Below are 18,785 nucleotides of genomic sequence, written 5' to 3'. Positions count from 1 at the left end.
ATATCTTTATATTATACAGAAACATTTACCAGCCGACCCTAAAACTAATCTAACCCTGAATAATCGCAAAACATCCCGCACACTTCCCCCCCCCCCCCCCCCCCCCCCCCCTGCCTGAAATTCCTCCATTGGACTCCTTGTTTACTTCCGGAACATAATGACATCACTACGGAACACTCATGCCCCAACACACGCAGATATGACGATCATTAACCAATGCATCTGTGCCTCTTTTAACACTATTATAAAATTAGGATAAAAGAAAAATAGTTACAATGTGAACTCTTGTAAAAAAACAACAACCTACAAGAATATTTAGTTGGAAATCCCCTTAAATTCTTGACCTTAATAGAAATGTGAGTTTCCGGCAGTGCATTTTTTTCCAAATTCATGTTCCAAGCAAAACATTATTTCTCAGCATGAATCCTTCTTGGAGCTCCGTGTGGGTGGAGTTGACAGAGATTCAGATAAAAGTTGGGAACCACAGAAAAGTAAACGTACAAAATACTTTCCAGTGAGTAATCTCTAATGTAGGTCAATATTTAATACGTGGTGTCAATGTCGACCCACCCACGCTGCAAAAAAAGTTCAAAAACAAACTGATCTGATTCAGAATTGATAGGACTATGACATTTTAAAGATTTCAGGTTAGAAGCTGTATTGGTAATGTGATTTGATGAAAGCTAGACTGTTTAAGAAATGCTTTCAAAGGAAAATGTGTGTTTAATTTATATATTTTAATGTAGCATATAATACACTTTTCTTCACATGGTTGAGAAAAAACAAAGCTACATGCATCTAACAGGAAAAGGGGAAGCTTTAATGTAACACTTCCTGTTATTTTAGGGGCCTGAGACTATTTTGGTAATCTATAATTGTTTCATCAATCTTTTCCAGTTGTTAATCTAAAAATATATCCAACCAGGAGATGGTGCTACAACTATTTTACTACAAATATGTGCAATACCAAAATAACTCACATGGTGTCAGACCAAGACCAGACATTTAAATAAACTAAAATGTATGATATTATTTGTGCTACTCGGTGGTTATTTATACTGACTTTAAATCACCTTATTTCACTAAAATATTTACATTTAGACAGCAGGATATTGAGGAAATCATCATAAGTCAATAATAAGGTTGCTGATTAAGGGGCACACACTGTACCATAAGCCACTTTTTAATAGATATATATACTGTTAAACAAGAACGTACAATAAAGATAAACATAAGATACTGCACACTTTATTTTCTAAAATCTTATGTTATTCAACTTTAAGGGATATTTTACTGCAATAGTCTATACATATTAGTGTATTTCTCGTAAGGTTTCCTCTCTAATCTAACATAGGATTGCTTTGGTTACTATGTCTTACTTTAACTGTTATAGATAAGAAGAATTGTATTTTATAGAAGTATTGTATACAGTTATAACATTATAAAAGTACGTTTTAAATGTATATATGTTCACAAATTGTTGGAGATAATTGAAATACAGTAGAAACAGTAAGGGAGACTTCTGATGATTGACAGCTCTCTTGCCAATCAGGTGCAGCTTTGTGTTTTAATGCTCCAATCAAAACGCCCGTTACGTGAACGGTAGGTTGGTTACTATTGTTGAGTCACAGGGAAAACCGTTACTCGGCCGTTAAAGCCGACACTATCGTTAGGAACTGCGCCTCCTGTCCTCCAGACATTTTCTATCGGTGTTACAGTAATTATATCCTCCAGATATTCTTCTCGACGGGATTGAAATGTTACATTTTCGGTCAACGGTAGTGCTCAAGGAGTTATTTCAAACCCAGCTGAAGCGTCCGTTGCCAGGTAGAGCCGGTGTTAAAGCGACACCTGCAGCCTGCTTCAGCACCGGCCGTCTGGATGGGAGACTGCCGGGCAGAGTGAGAGCGTTAGCCCCTCAGAGCTTTACCAGAAGGCACGCCGTGAGAAGCTTTTGCTCCAAGGGGGACAGCCACAATGAAGCCTCCAAGGACTCTTCGGCGGAGAAGTGAGTAACGTTAAAAACGAGCCGGTCTATGGACATATGTTAGCCACTAGCTCCACTATAGGCCAAGCGTAAAAGAAAAACAGGCAATTTAATGGAGCGATGGTAGCGTGTGGTGCAAACCCCCAGGAAGTGCCGGAAAGTGAAGCAGAATTGTATGAATGGTCGTAGTGGACAAACGTTGGTACTTCAGCTTCCGTTACGTCTTTGTGGCCCTAAAATAGTTACTCCCAATTGAAAGGCCCCGGATGATCCGGGTACTTTCTGACTCTAAAGTCGCTCCATTTTGGGCTTCATGCGCCTCGTAGGAATGAACGGTGACTCCGACGCTGTATCCAATACATCCATGGTGGTATGACACCTGGGGACAGTCCTTAAAGTTCATATTTTATTGAGTTAAGTCCATGTTAACATACCGAATATATGCCGAATTAAAGAGCGACTGCTAAAATGTTCTTATTAATAACATGTTTTAATTTCTGCCTTATATTTTACGTTTACAAAGCCCTTTTTTTAATTAGCAGTTATTTACATCATAGTTCGGCAAGCGCATCACGCAGAGGCTAGCTGTTAAATAGCTAGCCTAGATGCTGTTCTGCTGGAATAACAAACTAGCCGGCTTAGCTAAGGCTACAGTGCCAGCTTGCTGGACTTAAGGATAGTAATGGAGGGGATAGACAGCCAGAAAGGACCGGGGGCACCAGGCTCACCTACCCAGGCTCTCTGTACGCAATCACCAGTGAACAGCTCCCTGCGTACAGGGACGTGATGGCTATGGAGCACCAAGCAAGACACATTATCGGACACAGTTGCTAGATTGTATCATTAAAATATTATTCAAAACCATATGTTAATGTTATCGTGTGCGTGTAGGAGAAAGGCATACGAGTAAACGTGTACACGGTAGCAATGTCAAGTGGAAGCAGGTGGTGTGCAGCCATCCAGAAATCGTGACCAGAAGCTGCAGCTTTCATCTCACTGAGGCATTAACCTGCCACCAGCTTCTCATGCCTAGGATCATGACAACATAACTACAACAAATATGATAAATATATCATTGTAACTGCATGCACCATGCAGACAGACCAAGGCCCAACTTAATGTCTGATGAAGGTCAGTCATCATTGAAACCAGGAAGGCAACCCCCATTTATTTGTAATTATAGATGTATTGCTCATATGTAATTAAATCCATAATATCCCACACATGGCACTAAAGTCAGTTCTTATTTTGATCCCACTGCTATTACAGCATATAATCCTGGTTCTATTATATCATGCCTTCAATCTAGGGCCCTGCATTCAAAATGGTAGTTGTTACCGTGTTCCACAATATTATAATACAGTCTCCTAGTTTCTTGTACATACATGCATAATCAAGTAGCTAATATGCACCAGCTAATATTCTGCCAACAGACCATTCTGAATGAATTAGATGAGTATCACAGCGTTCAGTATCAGTGATTATTTGCAGTGTCGTGAGTCGAGCTGATAGGTGTTGGTTCAACAGGGAAATGAGTGATGGAGAAGATGAGAGTCCTCGTGGTGATAGCTGCACGTTAAAAGCTTGTAATGACCGAAAAGCACCATATCATCACTAACACTTCCACTCAACAGCCACTGACATCAAGACAAGGATCCACTTCGTAATAGTTTATACTATATGACTAAAATAAGCATTCAAATGGAATACAAAATCTGCAACAACATAGTGATAATTTGATCCTGTCCAAGTACTTAAAATATCTGTAGGCAAGACAAGAAAAGCTGCAAATCCTCACATTCAAACAGCTGTAACCAAATGATATATATGTGTTAGTGGTACTGTATATTATTATTAACAGCTGAGACGTGCCAGTTGTCTTTATGAGGTGTTTGTGTCTCTCAGATGTGTCACTTTTCCCCCATGTTGCTCTAAAAATGAAGTTATTCCTGCTTTTAGCATTCAAAGCAGCTGTGCCACCAGCCTGTGTCTACCCTTCAGACATTTTCCTTGGTGATAAAATGCCTCATTGCTCCTGCAGCCTGGATGTCCCATTTGTTTCCATTCACGGACCATTTGCTTAAGCTGTCAGTAAGGTTGTCGGCCACATCTCTTTCCCCCTGGAGGATCATAGCAGTTTCAGTGACGCTGTTAAACATCCACAGCACAGATTAGTGTTTGAGAGATCATGTGGATTTTTGTTGGTGATCAAGGGAACACAAATAAACTACTGTAATGTCAAATATATTTGATCTTGAGTCAAAAGATTATTACTTGTGCGTCGTTTTTCTTTTTCTTGTAGGAACTCTCAGGGGCTCTGTACTAATCTACTAATCAACTAATTAAAAAAAGTAGTCTACAGATAATCCAAGGTCCTTATATATAGAATAACTCTTTAAATATAATATCCAAGGCGTTGTGTTTGAGGTCTTCCAGACGGCCTGCAGCTCTGACTCCAGTCTGTGATTACGAGGGTCCTCCGGAGGCTCTGCTCTGGTTAATAATGGGTTAAAAATGTTTGTAATGCAGGGGGAGATTATCCCGCCTACGTCGCTTTTCCGCGCTTTTGTGCACCAAAGCCTGGATGCTGGCGTGCTGCCCGGCAGTTGTCGGGGCCTGCAGGAGCAGATGAGTCACGGATGGATTTGTGCAGCGCCGCCTCTCAACAACTCCCTCTTTAATGTCTGCCTCCACAGCAACTTATTATGACATCTGTGAGCGAGCACTCGGGTCAAACACACTCGGCACAAACTACAGACACAGGACTGACTGTGTGTCAAGTAGGCTGGTGGTGATATTTATTGAACTACATTAAAACTCCTAACTTCATTGGATAATAGGCACCGTGCCCAACGTCTCAAAATAACATCAGAACAATTGATCTGTCTGCAGGATTTCATGGTAATCATACACTAACAAATATTGATTCCCACCCCTGCATCTCTACATGTAACGACATTTCATGCAGACTAGTTCCTCGGTTGTGGAGACAATGTAGCATTTCAGAGCAGCAGCAATCTCATGCCTCCTTTCTGTATGAGCTGTACACACGCTGACATTGAAAAACACATGGCGCTAATGAGAGCGGCTGGATTAATGAGACATGCTGCAGGATCCAGATGTTCCAACCTCTGACCCCTGTGGGGGGGGGGGGGGGGGGGGTGATACTCCCTCACAGGCCTCATTAACAAGATTGTTACTTCAATACTGTTTCATGTGTGTTTAAAATGTACTATAGTTTGGATGTTTTGAAGTGTGTTTGTCGGACGTACTTTTTCCTAATCTGTGTATTACTGCAGTGGATTTAAAGAAACAGACAGAAGCTAAGCAATGCACATCTATCTACAGATCTACTGCAGTAATACATTACAAATATAAGTACAATACAACCCTACTTTACAACAACTAAGCTGACCCTTTAAACATGCCATGCCCAGTATGCAAAGTTCATATTCTGATTGATCTACTCATACTGTGCTTTAATGTGGTTTCCACTGTAACTAATTCAGTATTATTCCCTCTGTTCACTCTCTCCCTGTTGTTGATCTGCTTGCTTTGCATTTGTAAGTATGTTTCTATTTTTTATTTTAGTTTTTAGTTGTTGTTTTTTTCTGTTTCCCAGTAGATGTAGAGGTTTTCTGCGGAAAGCCGAATAACTGTGTTCACTTTGAAATGACCTCACTTCCTCCCAGCGGCTGCGCTTGTATTCCCTCCCCTCTACCTCACCTCCGTCCCTCACTCAAACACACACACACTCTCTCTGGTGTGTATTCCTTCCTCTCCAGCAGCCTTTATTAAAGAGGATGGAACTAGCTATGAAAGAGTTGCAGCGTCTTTAGGGACGCGACAACATGCATGAGAATAACTCAGTAAACATGCAGCGTTCCACACCCAGGTCGGAAAGACGGGAATTCAGATATCCTACTCTTCTCTGAACTTTAAAAAGTTGTAATCGTCCACAATTAATTACACCAAAAAAACACATTCAGGTGCAGAGTAATATAAATTCAAATGTTCTGCATCCATGTGTTTCCTCCCTGTAAATCTGGAGCGTGCATTGGCTGCAATTACAATTCTCACACTGGGAATTTCTGACTTTCTGAGTGGAATTGTTAATAACAGGGCATCTTGCTCCAGGTGTTAATCTGTATTATTCTGCAGCAGCAGGGCCAGGAAATGGTTTGACTCTCAGATTGTGTTGAAGTGGGTTTAAAACATATTCATTGAACTGATCCTGCTTTCTAGTTTGGTTTTGTTTCTGGTCTTTTTATGGCATTTGTTGACAAAAACGTAGAACAAGCTGCAATCAGCTGACTGATGATGACCAAATGTTTGTCCAATGCTGTTTTATCAGAATCCCTTTACCTTGGTACATCCTCTCCTAGCACACAGGCCAGTGTCCCATAATGCATTGCAGGTCAGGGTGCGCTTGGCCATCCAGAGCTTTGCACAAATCCGTTCTGGAGTGAAAATGAATCACAGCAGAGAGCCTGCTGTGAGCCTGCTGCCTCCTGACATGCTACTAACTTTCTCCCAGAGACGACTCGGTGTGGAAGTGCTGCTCAGAATACCAGCCAGACCATAATACTACAAGATGAAAAATGTACTGTTAAGATCATGTCATTTATTGATCTCCATCGGGATCAAAAGATATTAAAGCAGCAAATCAGAGGACTGCAGCAGCACAAAGAACTGAGATAACACGCATTTAGTGATTCAACAAATGTACCAGCTGTTCTGCACGCTGTGGTACAGAAACCTTAATATATCAGTATTATAAATGCATATCAGTGCCTGGCTTGTAAACATGTCAGGAAATGTTTTAAGACTGATGCCTTCAGAAGTTTGCCATAAATACAAAATGTTTCTTAAGCCAAGATAGCACTAGTATACAATTGTTCAGACTTTGTGATGTCATAGCTTGGGGCTTTATTTGAGTCTGCACTGTGATGTGAGGCTGGCGTCCGTTTCTCCTTCTGCTCCCATCACCCCGTCACCACAATTCACACATTATTATTGTTCTTGGCTGAATTACTGACACTGCGACCCTCACACACACACACACACACACACAGCTTAGATGAAGATGTCTGTAAGGCGGCGTCCTTCTCAGACGGTGTTATCTGTCCTTCTGTGCTGCTGCCCACTCTCCCTTTTTGAACACTTTCCTGGCTGGTATTCTGGCAAAATACACAATTAACCGTTTCCATTCCAGTGGCCTTATGGCAGCATATTAACCTGTGGAAAAGCACATGTGCACGTCTTTTCCACAGGTTATAATACTGAAGTAAGGCCATGTTTTCCAGCAGTATTACTCTCTGCTTCTCCTTGCAGTCAAAAAGCTTTTCTTCTCCTCCCTCTGCTGCAGTTCCCCCTCCATGTTTCCACCACATATCCCCCCGAGTTGTTTTTTCACTTTTCTGTTTGTATTTTCTTCTGTCCCGCAGGAGAAGGAAGGCGGGCATCCTGCCTAGTCTGGAGGACCTGCTCTTCTACACCATCGCAGAGGGCCAGGAGAAAATCCCAGCGCACAAATTCACCACAGTGAGTCCTCAGAGCGGGAATGATCACGTGGGATTTCTGTTTAAATATCAGCTCAGATGAACCATGAGGACTTACAGCACGTAGATACATGTGATTCCTCCTTGTCTCTGGTTGATTTATGAGCAGGTTAACTCCTCTTGTTAGCTCTTCAGGAGCCTCTCTTCACGGCTTGTAGACTTATTGATTTGGTGTCCGGGGTCTTAATCATGATGTCGTCCCCGCCCCCCCTCACATCTCCCTCTCTCTGCAGGCTCTTAAAGCCACAGGGCTACGCACAGGAGACCCCCGGCTGAAAGAGTGCATGGAGATGCTGAAACAGACCGTGAAGACGACCTCTGATGGAGCTCTCGACCGACACCTCTTCAAAAAGTAGGATTTGAAACTATTTTTTTAAATACAATGCTTTGCAATAAAGCCTTGGAAACTGCAGCCTGGTTTATTTGCACACAATTTCTTTGTATTTTCTACAAATGTAAATCCTAAAGAATTGAAAAACTGGTTAATAAAAGCATTTTACAAATGACATATTATAAGAATGCGTAGCTTTATTTGAGGTGACAAGTAGGAATGATGTTTCAGTAAATAAATAGATCAATTACAGGTGTTGGTGCAATGTTATAAAGGCTCACAAATCTAAAGTGAGTTAATGTCTCTCAGTTACATTCTGCTCGCTGTCCCACCTTTTTATTATTAGCATCAATGTTTCATCAGTCTATCACAAGGACTGTTGATGCTGGTCGGAGTCCTGCTCTCTCTCCTGCAGCAGAACAGGGTCACGGCATTAATTAGTCATCACTCCTCCGTTTGCACGTCACCAGCATCTTCAGGAGGTCCAGCTGCATTCAGAGCACGGCTGCTGGGGGCGAAACCTAGCACATGTTATTGATTTAGCTTTAATAAAGCATTGAAATATCTTCAAAATGTGCCATAACATTCCAGATAACGAGGCTGTGTAGGAAGCGACACGATTTAGAATTGTGATACGATTGTTCATTTGTAAAAGGCACAAATCCTCTAAACGTCTGGTAATAGCTTTCTGCTAAAGATCTTAGGACAGAGCTGATAGAAGAGAGTTCATTCGTTGTACAGTTGTGGCTGAATGATGCGAACAGCTTTCAGAATGGCCTTTACGAACCTTCATTAAAGGTCAAATCAATTATATTGTGCACGTGCTGTCAAATAATTACAAAACAGCAGCATGGCTCCTCTCTATGTTGGTATTATACGCAACGTTTACACATCTAGGTTCGTGTTTTTATACTTGAACAAGTAGCAGCAGATTTGTACAGTAAACAAAGGAAATAAAGGTTGAAGAATAAAATAAAATAACTGGGAGCGTGGCGGCTGATCCCAGAGGAACGGATGCAGGGTGACAGCTTGGGTGAGAGTCCGGACATATGAGAGTTCACAGGGAGCTGAGTCGCTGCTGCTGCTGCTGCTGCTGCTGCTGCTGCTGCTGCTGCTGCTGCTGGCCGGGGTCCATCACTCCGCTGCTTCCGGCTTATTTATAGAGCGCGGCCTCACAGGAAGCACGTGAGCGGTTGTTTTCTCTGCAGGATCCCATGCCACAGGGATTAGACAGAGTGTGATGCAGTGAGATAGCTCAGCCACAAATCTCTGTGCTACCAGAGAGTCACACACACCGTCCTGTCAGGAGGAGTCATGTGTTTACTGTCTGGTGCTTAGTAGCTCTGATAAAAAGGATCAGGACCAAATCTGAACAACATTTGGGAGAAAGATTAGTAGAGGAAGGACTGTACCGTATACATATGTGCATATTTTGGATATTTCTCAAAAGCAAACTCATTTAATCTAACTTTAGGGTGATCAAATGTGAAGACAGACATTTTGTGCATAATGAAATGGAACAAACATTTCGTACAGCTCTCCCCAAATTCAACTCCACTAATGACACGACCTGTAAATTCTGTCAGCTGTAGTGTGAAGATCTGTTCAGCTAGTAAGATCTTGGACACTGCGGAGTGTAAATCCAGTTTGATGATTAGCTTAAGCAGGGGCTTAACAATAAACCAACATCGCATTGTGAAATGTTCAGAAGAATAAGCCCCTGTTAAACTGTGTCCTGTGCTTCAGGTGCGTGCAGAGCAACATCGTGCTGCTCACTCAGGCCTTCAGGAAGAAGTTTGTCATCCCAGACTTCCAGTCCTTCTGCGCACACATAGACGAGCTCTACGATAAAGCCAAAAACATGCCAGGAGGACAGGTGAGGGGGGGCCACACACACTCATACACACACACATTGCTGTCGGTATCTCAAACTCCTAAAACTTCTGGCTGTGAACCCTGCAGGTGGCCGACTACATCCCCCAGCTGGCCCGCTTCAGCCCCGACCTGTGGGCCGTCTCCCTGTGCACCGTGGACGGACAGAGGTACCACTTGAGAATACATCCTTTTCACAAAACCTTAAGTGCACGAGTATGCATCTTTTGTGTGAACCTATGTCCTTGTGTGTGTGTCCCTCAGGCACACAGTGGGCGACACCAAGGTCCCTTTCTGCCTGCAGTCCTGCGTGAAGCCGCTGAAGTACGCCATCGCCGTGCACGACCACGGCACCGAGTACGTGCACCGCTTCATCGCCAAGGAGCCCAGCGGCCTGCGCTTCAACAAGCTCTTCCTGAACGAGGAAGGTGAGGATCACACACACACACACACACACACACACACACACACGCACACACACACACACACACACACTCACTTTCTCCGTACTCAGAGGGTAAGAGGATCCTTGGTTGCTATGTAACTGTAGTAAATTGTTTACTAAAGGTAGCAGCACAGCACAGAGTGGTCAGTGTGTCCAGCTGCTGAAAGTCTGGAGAGCCACAGAGAATAAAAACCTCTTTGTGTTTGAGATGTCCTGCAAAGTATAGCTGAAAGATATCTGAAACGTACTGAGGAGCTTAGTCGATGGAGTAAACAGGGTCTGTATAATGACTTCTATTTTCTGAGTCTCTTAAATTGTCTAAATCTTTTATATTTTAAATCAGCGTCTTTAATTAAATCATGCTATCAGTCATTTGTCTGCGTCTATATGCTCCTCTGAAGCTTTCATTTTTGCCTCATCCGGTGCCGCAGACATAATCTCAGCTCCAGACTTGGCTCAGATACGTCCCCAGCTGACTCAGAAAGCGACTCAGGTTCTGGTCCAGGCTCTCGTCATCTCACGCCTAGACTACTGCAACTCCCTCCTGGCTGGTCTACCTGCATGTGCCATCCGACCTCTGCAGCTCATCCAGAATGCAGCGGCTCGTCTGGTTTTCAACCTTCCTAAATTCTCCCACACCACTCCGCTCCTCCGCTCCCTTCACTGGCTTCCGGTAACTGCTAGAATCCACTTCAAGACACTGGTACTTGCTTACCGTGCTGCGAATGGATCTGGCCCTTCCTACATCCAGGACATGGTTAAACTGTACACCCCAGCGCGTGCACTACGCTCTGCATCAGCCAAACGACTTGCTGCGCCCTCGCTGCGAGGGGGACCCAAGTTCCCATCGGCGAAAACACGTGGGTTTGCTGTCCTGGCTCCAAGATGGTGGAATGAGCTCCCCATTGACATCAGGACAGCAGATAGCTTGCACATGTTCCGGCGCAAACTGAAAACTCATCTCTTTCGACTCCACTTCGAGCGTTAGATCTATTAACGAAGCACTTTTATACTAATAAAGGACTTGCTTACCTAAAGCCAGTTGAGTAGCACTTGAAATGTTTGGCTCTATGAAACCTGATGTACTTATATGATTCTGTTTTCTTCAAGGTTGTGTCTTCCTGGTCGAATGTACTTATTGTAAGTCGCTTTGGATAAAAGCGTCAGCTAAATGCAATGTAATGTAATGTAAGTAAAAAGAACTCCTTTCTGAAAGGAATCTTGTGTGAGAAAAGTTTCTGGTTTCCTCTCTTTGTTGAGATCTAACAGCAGATTATATTCCGGCTGTTTATCTTTGGATGGAAAAACAAAGCATTGTCCCGGCCTGTTGCTGTGGGTTTTACATTCGGTGAATGTGTGATTTTATGTGCAGCTATCTACCACGATCTTATTTGTATTTAATATCTATAATTAACGTGTTGATTCTTAATTCACATATTTTCCAAGTCCTCCCCTATCGCATATCAGTAAAAAGCAAATAATATCTTAACATTTCTGATCAGATTTGTGTCTTTGCTTCTATTAAACCTTCAGTTTCTCTCCTGCAGATAAACCACACAACCCCATGGTTAATGCTGGAGCCATTGTGTGTACCTCCCTCATTAAGGTAAGCTGCCTTCACACACCCCACCATTGCAAATGATTATTTTAGAAACTCACTGATCAGCTGCGGTAGTGGATTTTAATGCCATCATCCCGTTATATATTTCTACAACATAGATTACAGACTGTGAGGTGTTTTATTTCTATGTCAGGAGTCTCTAACTGCATTCAAATCCAAAAAGAAATCGTCTGAAATGAAATGATAATCGTGTGGAGAACGTGTTTCCGGCAGATTACTGTATACGGGGGAGATTAAGGTTCTAGATAATCACACTGAAAGGGGATTTGGTTGAAAGCAGCACCGCTCACATATCCTGCACACACACACACACACACACACACACACACACACACTCTCAAAGGAAACTGCTCTTCTGCTGTTTTCCTCACACACAGGGAGCTGTTAGCGCCACCTGCTGATTCAATTAAAACCTTTAAATGTTAACTCTCACTGACCTGAGGACAGCGAAGGTGTCCCTACAGACTGACGAGCAGTTTAATTATCATTAATATAGAGAGGCGAAGTCCCTCCCTTTCCGGGGGACCTCCATGGGACCTTATTTTGGAAAAAGTATGTAATGAAGTCAATGGAGAGAGAAAGATAAGTATAAAAATAAAAATATGTCGTAAAACTGTGAAGTAACACTTTTTTTTGTGAAACACTCAATGAACTACATCTCCCGTCTCGCACCACACACCAAGACGGCCGTCACGTTGAAACATTTCACTTCTTTCTCTCAGAATGAGGCGAAAAGTATTAAACGAGGTGAAAATCACTACAAGTCTGGGCGTGTTGAGAGCTGTGCATACACACAAGGGGAGTTAGTCGGTTCTGTGAGAGCCAGCATGCGGGACCGGGACTGTGGGATTTGTAGTCTTTCTAGTTGCGTATTTTTCATAGTCTTATATTTCAACAGTTTTACGACAAACTGACTTTTTTGACATGGAAATGATTTTTTAAATTGACAAACATCATATGTGTAATTCATGGCACAATTCAAACGGGATCGAAAGACCCCATTGACTTCAATGCATAACTTTTCCGAAATAAGGTCCCATGGGTCGGAAGTAGATGGGCGGGACTTCGCCTCTCTATAGAGATGTTGGAATATTAGATCATAATATACACACCGTCAGGAGAGCAGTATTTAATCAAGCTTCACAGTCTTCACATTCACAGAGTTAAGGAAAATAATGTAATGTTTTAAGGAAATCATAAAAATGACTTCTGTTTCTGACTTTTTTGCTTTTAAACACACCGTGGTGTGATTACAAGTCAAATCCAAACACCGTAAAAACCTTTCACAAGCTGCTATAATCATCCAGTCATATGTGTGCAGTCTCAGGTTGATTGTTGCTATCAAAACGATAATTAAAAAGCTTGTGTGCATGCCCCCCCCCCCCCCCCTATCTGAATCTACAGATAAACTCATGTGCAATGTACCTTTCGAGGCTCGTTGTGTGGTTTTATGTGTTGTTGCATATTTTACAGCAGTAGGATCTTTGGGAAATTATGAGCACTGCAACAGGTCAATGACGTTGGTAATTTTTCCCTTTTTAATTATTTGTATTTCCCCTCTTTGGTCTGGATTTGTGACAAGCTTTTAGCCTTCACATGGCTGTTTTATGAATGTTTAAATGCGGCTTTATTACTTTCCACCTGCATTACCAAACACTGTTTATACGTCTACATTATAAACAGTACAGCTGTGGCTTGAGTTCAAACAGCGGTTTAATATCATGCTCCATTTTGACTGTGGAGGAGGCGTCTTTGTTTACATTTGTATTTACTTACTCTGACTAATGAATGGCCATAATTCAGTCGCATCATTTTAGTTTGTATTTTATACAATGTAAAGCTCTTGGCTGATAAAACCTTGAGCACTACTGTAGTTTGTTGCATTAGAGTGGATTAACTTTTTAGTTTCACCTCCATCTCATCTCGTCTCCTCTAATCTTAATTCTCCCGATGGTTTCATTGATGATGATTTAAAAACACTAGTAGTTGTAGTTTAGTGCTAGTGTCATGACTCGGGTAACTGTTAGTTGCACTTTGATGTCCTTTTTTAACATGTTGTAATACCCTGATTCTGTTTGTGTTCCAGCAAGGGGCAAGCAACGCTGAGAAGTTTGATTATGTGAGTATGACTGAGGTTTTTGGGTTAAAAGACGTGCATTTTGGTCATCATTGTTAAATAGGATCAGAGGGGCACAGGTTCAAACCCCACTGCAGCCAGCATGTCGTTGTGTCCCTGAGACACTTCACCCCAAATGGCTCCTGTGGGGATTGCCCACAGTACTGAGTATGTGAGCGTCTAACAAGTGACATGTAAAAGTAACATGTGATAAAGGTGCTTTACGAAGGTTCAATAGTGGAGTATTCACTGTCTCTCCTCAGGTGATGAACTTCATGAACAAACTGGCAGGAAACGAGTACGTCGGCTTCAGCAACGCCACGTGAGTACAACTACATATTACTACAGACATATACTTCACTCTGCTGCACGTGGTATTGATTTCTCACAAATCCTCAAGGACACTGCTGTATCACCGAGGAGAGGTTTATATAACAAGCTGAGCCACGCTGTGTGAAGAACAAAGCTCTCCCTTTGTGTGTGTCCCAGATTCCAGTCGGAGCGAGAGTCTGGAGACAGAAACTTTGCCATCGGCTACTACCTGAAGGAGAAGAAGGTGAGGTCACAGAAGCCTCCCGCTGCAGCCCGACGCACATGTAGCGCCCATTTTGAGTACATTTAGTTTTAAAACTTCAGTTATTGTCGTGCATTTCATTGCAACTTCATTCCTAATGCTGTTTGCAATGCTAAGATGATTCCATTAACACTATTTTACATGTGTTGTCTATATGAATCTATGCTTCTTATATTATTAGGTATGTTGCTAATTTTTTTCAGGAGTGTGTGTTGACAGTGTTTCTGTTCCTTCAGTGTTTTCCAGAAGGCACAGACATGACATCCATCCTCGACTTCTACTTCCAGGTAAATGGAGTTGAGAAATATAAAGGAGTAAATAAAACATTTGTTAAAACCTGTAAACTGAAAACAATGCAATCCTGGGGGCCCATAGCTTGGAGAACTTTGACAGAAGCTTCCATTTGTTTTTACTGCAGCATATTCTAATCTTTTTGTCGACACGTGCTCCTCCTGTTAGCTGTGTTCCATCGAGGTGACTTGTGAGAGCGCCAGCGTCATGGCGGCCACTCTGGCCAACGGCGGCTTCTGTCCAATCACAGGCGAGCGTGTGCTGAGCCCCGAGGCGGTGCGGGACACTCTGAGTCTGATGCACTCCTGCGGCATGTACGACTTCTCGGGACAGTTCGCCTTCCACGTCAGTATCTCTCCTCCTCAATAACATGCTTTGAATGTTCTAACTATCACACTCTAACTTCTTCTTCTTGTGTTTCAGGTGGGTCTGCCGGCTAAGTCTGGAGTGGCCGGTGGGATTCTGCTGGTTGTTCCCAACGTGATGGGCATCATGTGCTGGTCTCCTCCGCTCGACAAGCTGGGCAACAGCGTCAGAGGCATCCAGTTCTGCACGGTAACCCGAAATCATTTGACTGTTGAGCATTTTGTAGCTTCGATAGTGGTGATAAGATGTTTCCTGGCTATTAAAAGGACACTATCTCTGAAATCATTGATCTGCTGAGTTTCCTCCTGAAGGTCAGACGATGTCACTGAGCTGAGGTTGAGACTTTATGTTTGTCTCTAATGTTGCTAAATGTCTTCTCTCAGGACCTGGTTTCCCTATTCAACTTCCACAACTACGATAACCTGAGACACTTTGCTAAGAAGCTGGACCCCCGCAGGGAGGGGGGAGACCAGAGGGTGAGTCCCAGCATCATCCTGACCCTGTGATATTATCATGATGACCTCCTCTGATTGTTCTATTGTTATTATAATTATAATTAGTCTAAAACGGCTGCAGTAAATACATGTACTCTCTGCGTCACTCCCTTGATGCTGCATGACCTTGTGTGTAGCATTTGATCGACAGCGCCACCTGGTGGAAAATACTGCCTACAGAAACCGACACATTTCTCAGATTTGAGTAATTGTTCTCGACTTGATACAGTAGCTGTTGTTTGATCCTTACATGTCACATCTAGAACATCATAATTCTCTCTCTGATAGTATTATATATGAATTACTTGGTAAATATCTGGCTGTAAAAGTTCTAAATGGCTCTTTTTGCTTTGACGTGCTTCTCGTTGTGTTTCAGGTGAAGTCAGTGATCAATCTGCTGTTTGCTGCGTACACCGGGGACGTCTCGGCTCTCAGAAGGTGACACAAATGTTCACATTTAAAATCCACACGAGCACTAATAGAAAAGATTCTGGAGTTTAATGTGTGTCGGGCATTTCTCCAGGTTTGCGCTGTCCTCCATGGACATGGAGCAGAGAGACTACGACTCCAGGACGGCGCTGCATGTGGCCGCCGCTGAAGGTACACAGAGGAGGAGATCACTGTCAGGGGGGGGGGTCAGTCACTCTGGCTACTGAGATGATAACACGTGTGTGTGTGTGTGTGTGTGTGTGTGTGTGTGTGTGTGTGTGTGTGTGTGTGTGTGTGTGTGTGTGTGTGTGTGTGTGTGTGTGGTGTGTGTGTGTGTGTGTGTGTGTGTGTGTGTGTGTGTGTGTGTGTGTGTGTGTGTGTGTGTGTGTGTGTGTGTGTGTGTGTGTGTGTGTGTGTGTGTGTGTTGTGTGTGTGTGTGTGTGTGTGTGTGTGGTGTGTGTGTGTGTGTGTGATGTGTGTGTGTGTGTGTGTGTGTGTGTGTGTGTGTGTGTGTGTGTGTGTGTGTGTGTGTGTTTCAGGGCATGGAGAGGTGGTTCGCTTCCTGCTGGAGGGGGTGTAAAGTCAACCCAGTTCCCAAGGACAGGTAAATAGCGTGTTTTTATGAACGGTTACGTGTCGTAGCGCTCCTCTAACTCTCCGCTGCCTCTGCAGGTGGGGGAACACCCCTCAGGACGAGGCGGTCCACTTCGGACACCACGACGTCGTCACCATCCTCCGAGACTACCACGCCAAGTACAGCCCTCTGGAGGTGGCCGAGGACAAAGAGAAGAGTGAGACCAACCTGGACGGGCTGCTCTGAGGGAGGAAGGGGGAGGCTGGGAGGAAACGTGTTAATCTGCATCAGAAGGTCAGAGAGCAAGAACCATAACTCGTAGAAAACAGGCTACTTAAGGTTCCCTTTACACGCAGGACACCCCTCCAGAAGAAAAGCTCCTCCTCATGCTACTTGATGTTGTTGGTTTTGTAATATATTATATATTGTATTTACTTTAAGTGAGGAATATATTGTTGTATTTCCCCTTCTGTATTCAGCTTTGTAGCTTTTTAAGGACCAGCCGCCGCATTGAATGCTGGGTAAATTCAGCTGCGGCTGGTAAGTCCCCGCACTCTTGTTATTTACTTTATATTATTATGGTTTTTATTCTGAAAAGCTTAAAAAAAACTGGAAGTATGGGGCATTTCGAACCCTGGTTTAAACCTTTCGTCACTTCATCATCATGGTGGAATGTATCTTCCCCAACTCTCAAGTGTGTGTGTACGTGTGTGTGATATTTATCTGTTTAAGATAAAATGTAGTGTGTATATTCCTGACATGAGTGTAAATACGTACAGGTGTATAGTAGTTGTGTAAGGAGTTATATTTCACTCAAACTCTGGACAGCGTTTTCTTTTCACCGTCTTCAACTGTCGTTGTATTCGTCACTGTTACTCTGTATGATTTGATATTTATTTTTTGTAAGGAAATATTGTACAGGCTGTCTGTGGAAAGAGTTGTACTTATTATAAATGACACTGCCAGCGCTGACAGCAGCTTGAATTACTGTAAACATCCCAGAGGTTTTATATGTTAACGCTTGCACTCAACAACGAACAACACACAGATTATTATAAATGTAACTGGAGATCATGAAGTTTACTAAGTATATGAAACTGAACTTGTGGAAGTTTAACATGCTGATCAAAACAATCACAATATGTGTATTTTTATGAATGCAGCCATAAAGAATAATATGGACTTTTTCTTTATTCAGTATTTACATTTTCTTTATTTTAATTTAAGTCTAAAGATCAAATCTAGTCCAAAAGAGACTTGAATTGAACTAGCAGGCTCCACAAAGCTCTATATGTATATTTTAAGGTTATCTAAAGAGTTTGATGTTCATCCAAGTCCAAGATAATGTCCTTGTTGAGTGCAGCTGTTGCTTTCCGTTACTGCTTTGTAATCCAGAGGTGTTTAAATGTGTTATCATTGCTATTCATCTGAACGTGTGATTGAGAGTGGAGGCTTTAATGCCTCTGGACTGTATCACAGGAAGTACGAGGCGTGTGTCGCGGTTCCTGCAGAATACTCAGGAAGGTCCAGATTAGAAACACAAAGAGAAGCAGCTTTATATCGCAGAAGGATTGTTTTTGTTTATTCTGTGATGCAGAAGGATCTGATGTAGTGAGAGGTCGTGCAGATGTTCCCAGACGTTGTTCTGTGTTTTTGTAGCGTGTCTGAAGTTTGGATGTTGATTCTGTGCGGACAAACTGAACCAGGCAATCAACATATATTATCTACACTCCAAATGTAGTGCATTTTAGGGATCAGTTCATTCAGTTGGATTAGAATTGTTATTTAAAGGTAAAAAATTAGTGAAAGAAGCACAAAATGCTATATTTTGAGACACTATAGGCAATACATATTTAATGATTGTACGATCAGTTGAGCAATATGTGTTGGATGTGGTCCCGGCCTGCAGCGACTGAAGTATTCTGAATGTAACGTGTTTGTGTTTCATGTATATTTATGCTGCTGAGTGTCGCAGACCGTTCAGATATTTATTCACAGATCAAACGTTTAATAAAGTTATTAAAATCAAAGCAGTTGTTGTGTTTTCAGTGTAGCTGCGGGGGTTCACAGTGTCATCACATTAGGTCAGAGCTGTGCAGTGCAATGGAAGTTCACTTCCTTCAA

The 18,785-nt window shown here is 42.7% G+C and overlaps 1 protein-coding gene across 1 annotated transcript; it reads left to right on the top strand.

Moving 5' to 3' along the window:
- The first annotated feature begins 1,619 nt into the window (after window positions 1–1,619).
- On the top strand, window positions 1,620–18,691 carry LOC117546611 (glutaminase kidney isoform, mitochondrial-like). Its single transcript, XM_034216898.1, is given in 19 exon segments — window positions 1,620–2,008; window positions 7,435–7,531; window positions 7,782–7,900; window positions 9,626–9,755; window positions 9,842–9,921; window positions 10,016–10,179; window positions 11,744–11,802; window positions 13,904–13,936; window positions 14,197–14,255; window positions 14,423–14,489; window positions 14,744–14,794; window positions 14,967–15,143; window positions 15,222–15,353; window positions 15,548–15,640; window positions 16,035–16,096; window positions 16,182–16,258; window positions 16,627–16,658; window positions 16,660–16,691; window positions 16,760–18,691. Coding segments are annotated over 19 exon segments (1,863 nt in total). The 5' UTR covers window positions 1,620–1,757; the 3' UTR covers window positions 16,908–18,691.
- Window positions 18,692–18,785: the final 94 nt, after the last annotated feature.

The sequence above is a fragment of the Gymnodraco acuticeps genome, unplaced genomic scaffold (assembly GCF_902827175.1).
Source record: "Gymnodraco acuticeps unplaced genomic scaffold, fGymAcu1.1, whole genome shotgun sequence".
NCBI lineage: Eukaryota > Metazoa > Chordata > Actinopteri > Perciformes > Bathydraconidae > Gymnodraco > Gymnodraco acuticeps.
The sequence above is the reverse complement of the archived record's forward strand: the minus strand, read 5'-3'. Positions and strand labels throughout refer to the sequence as shown.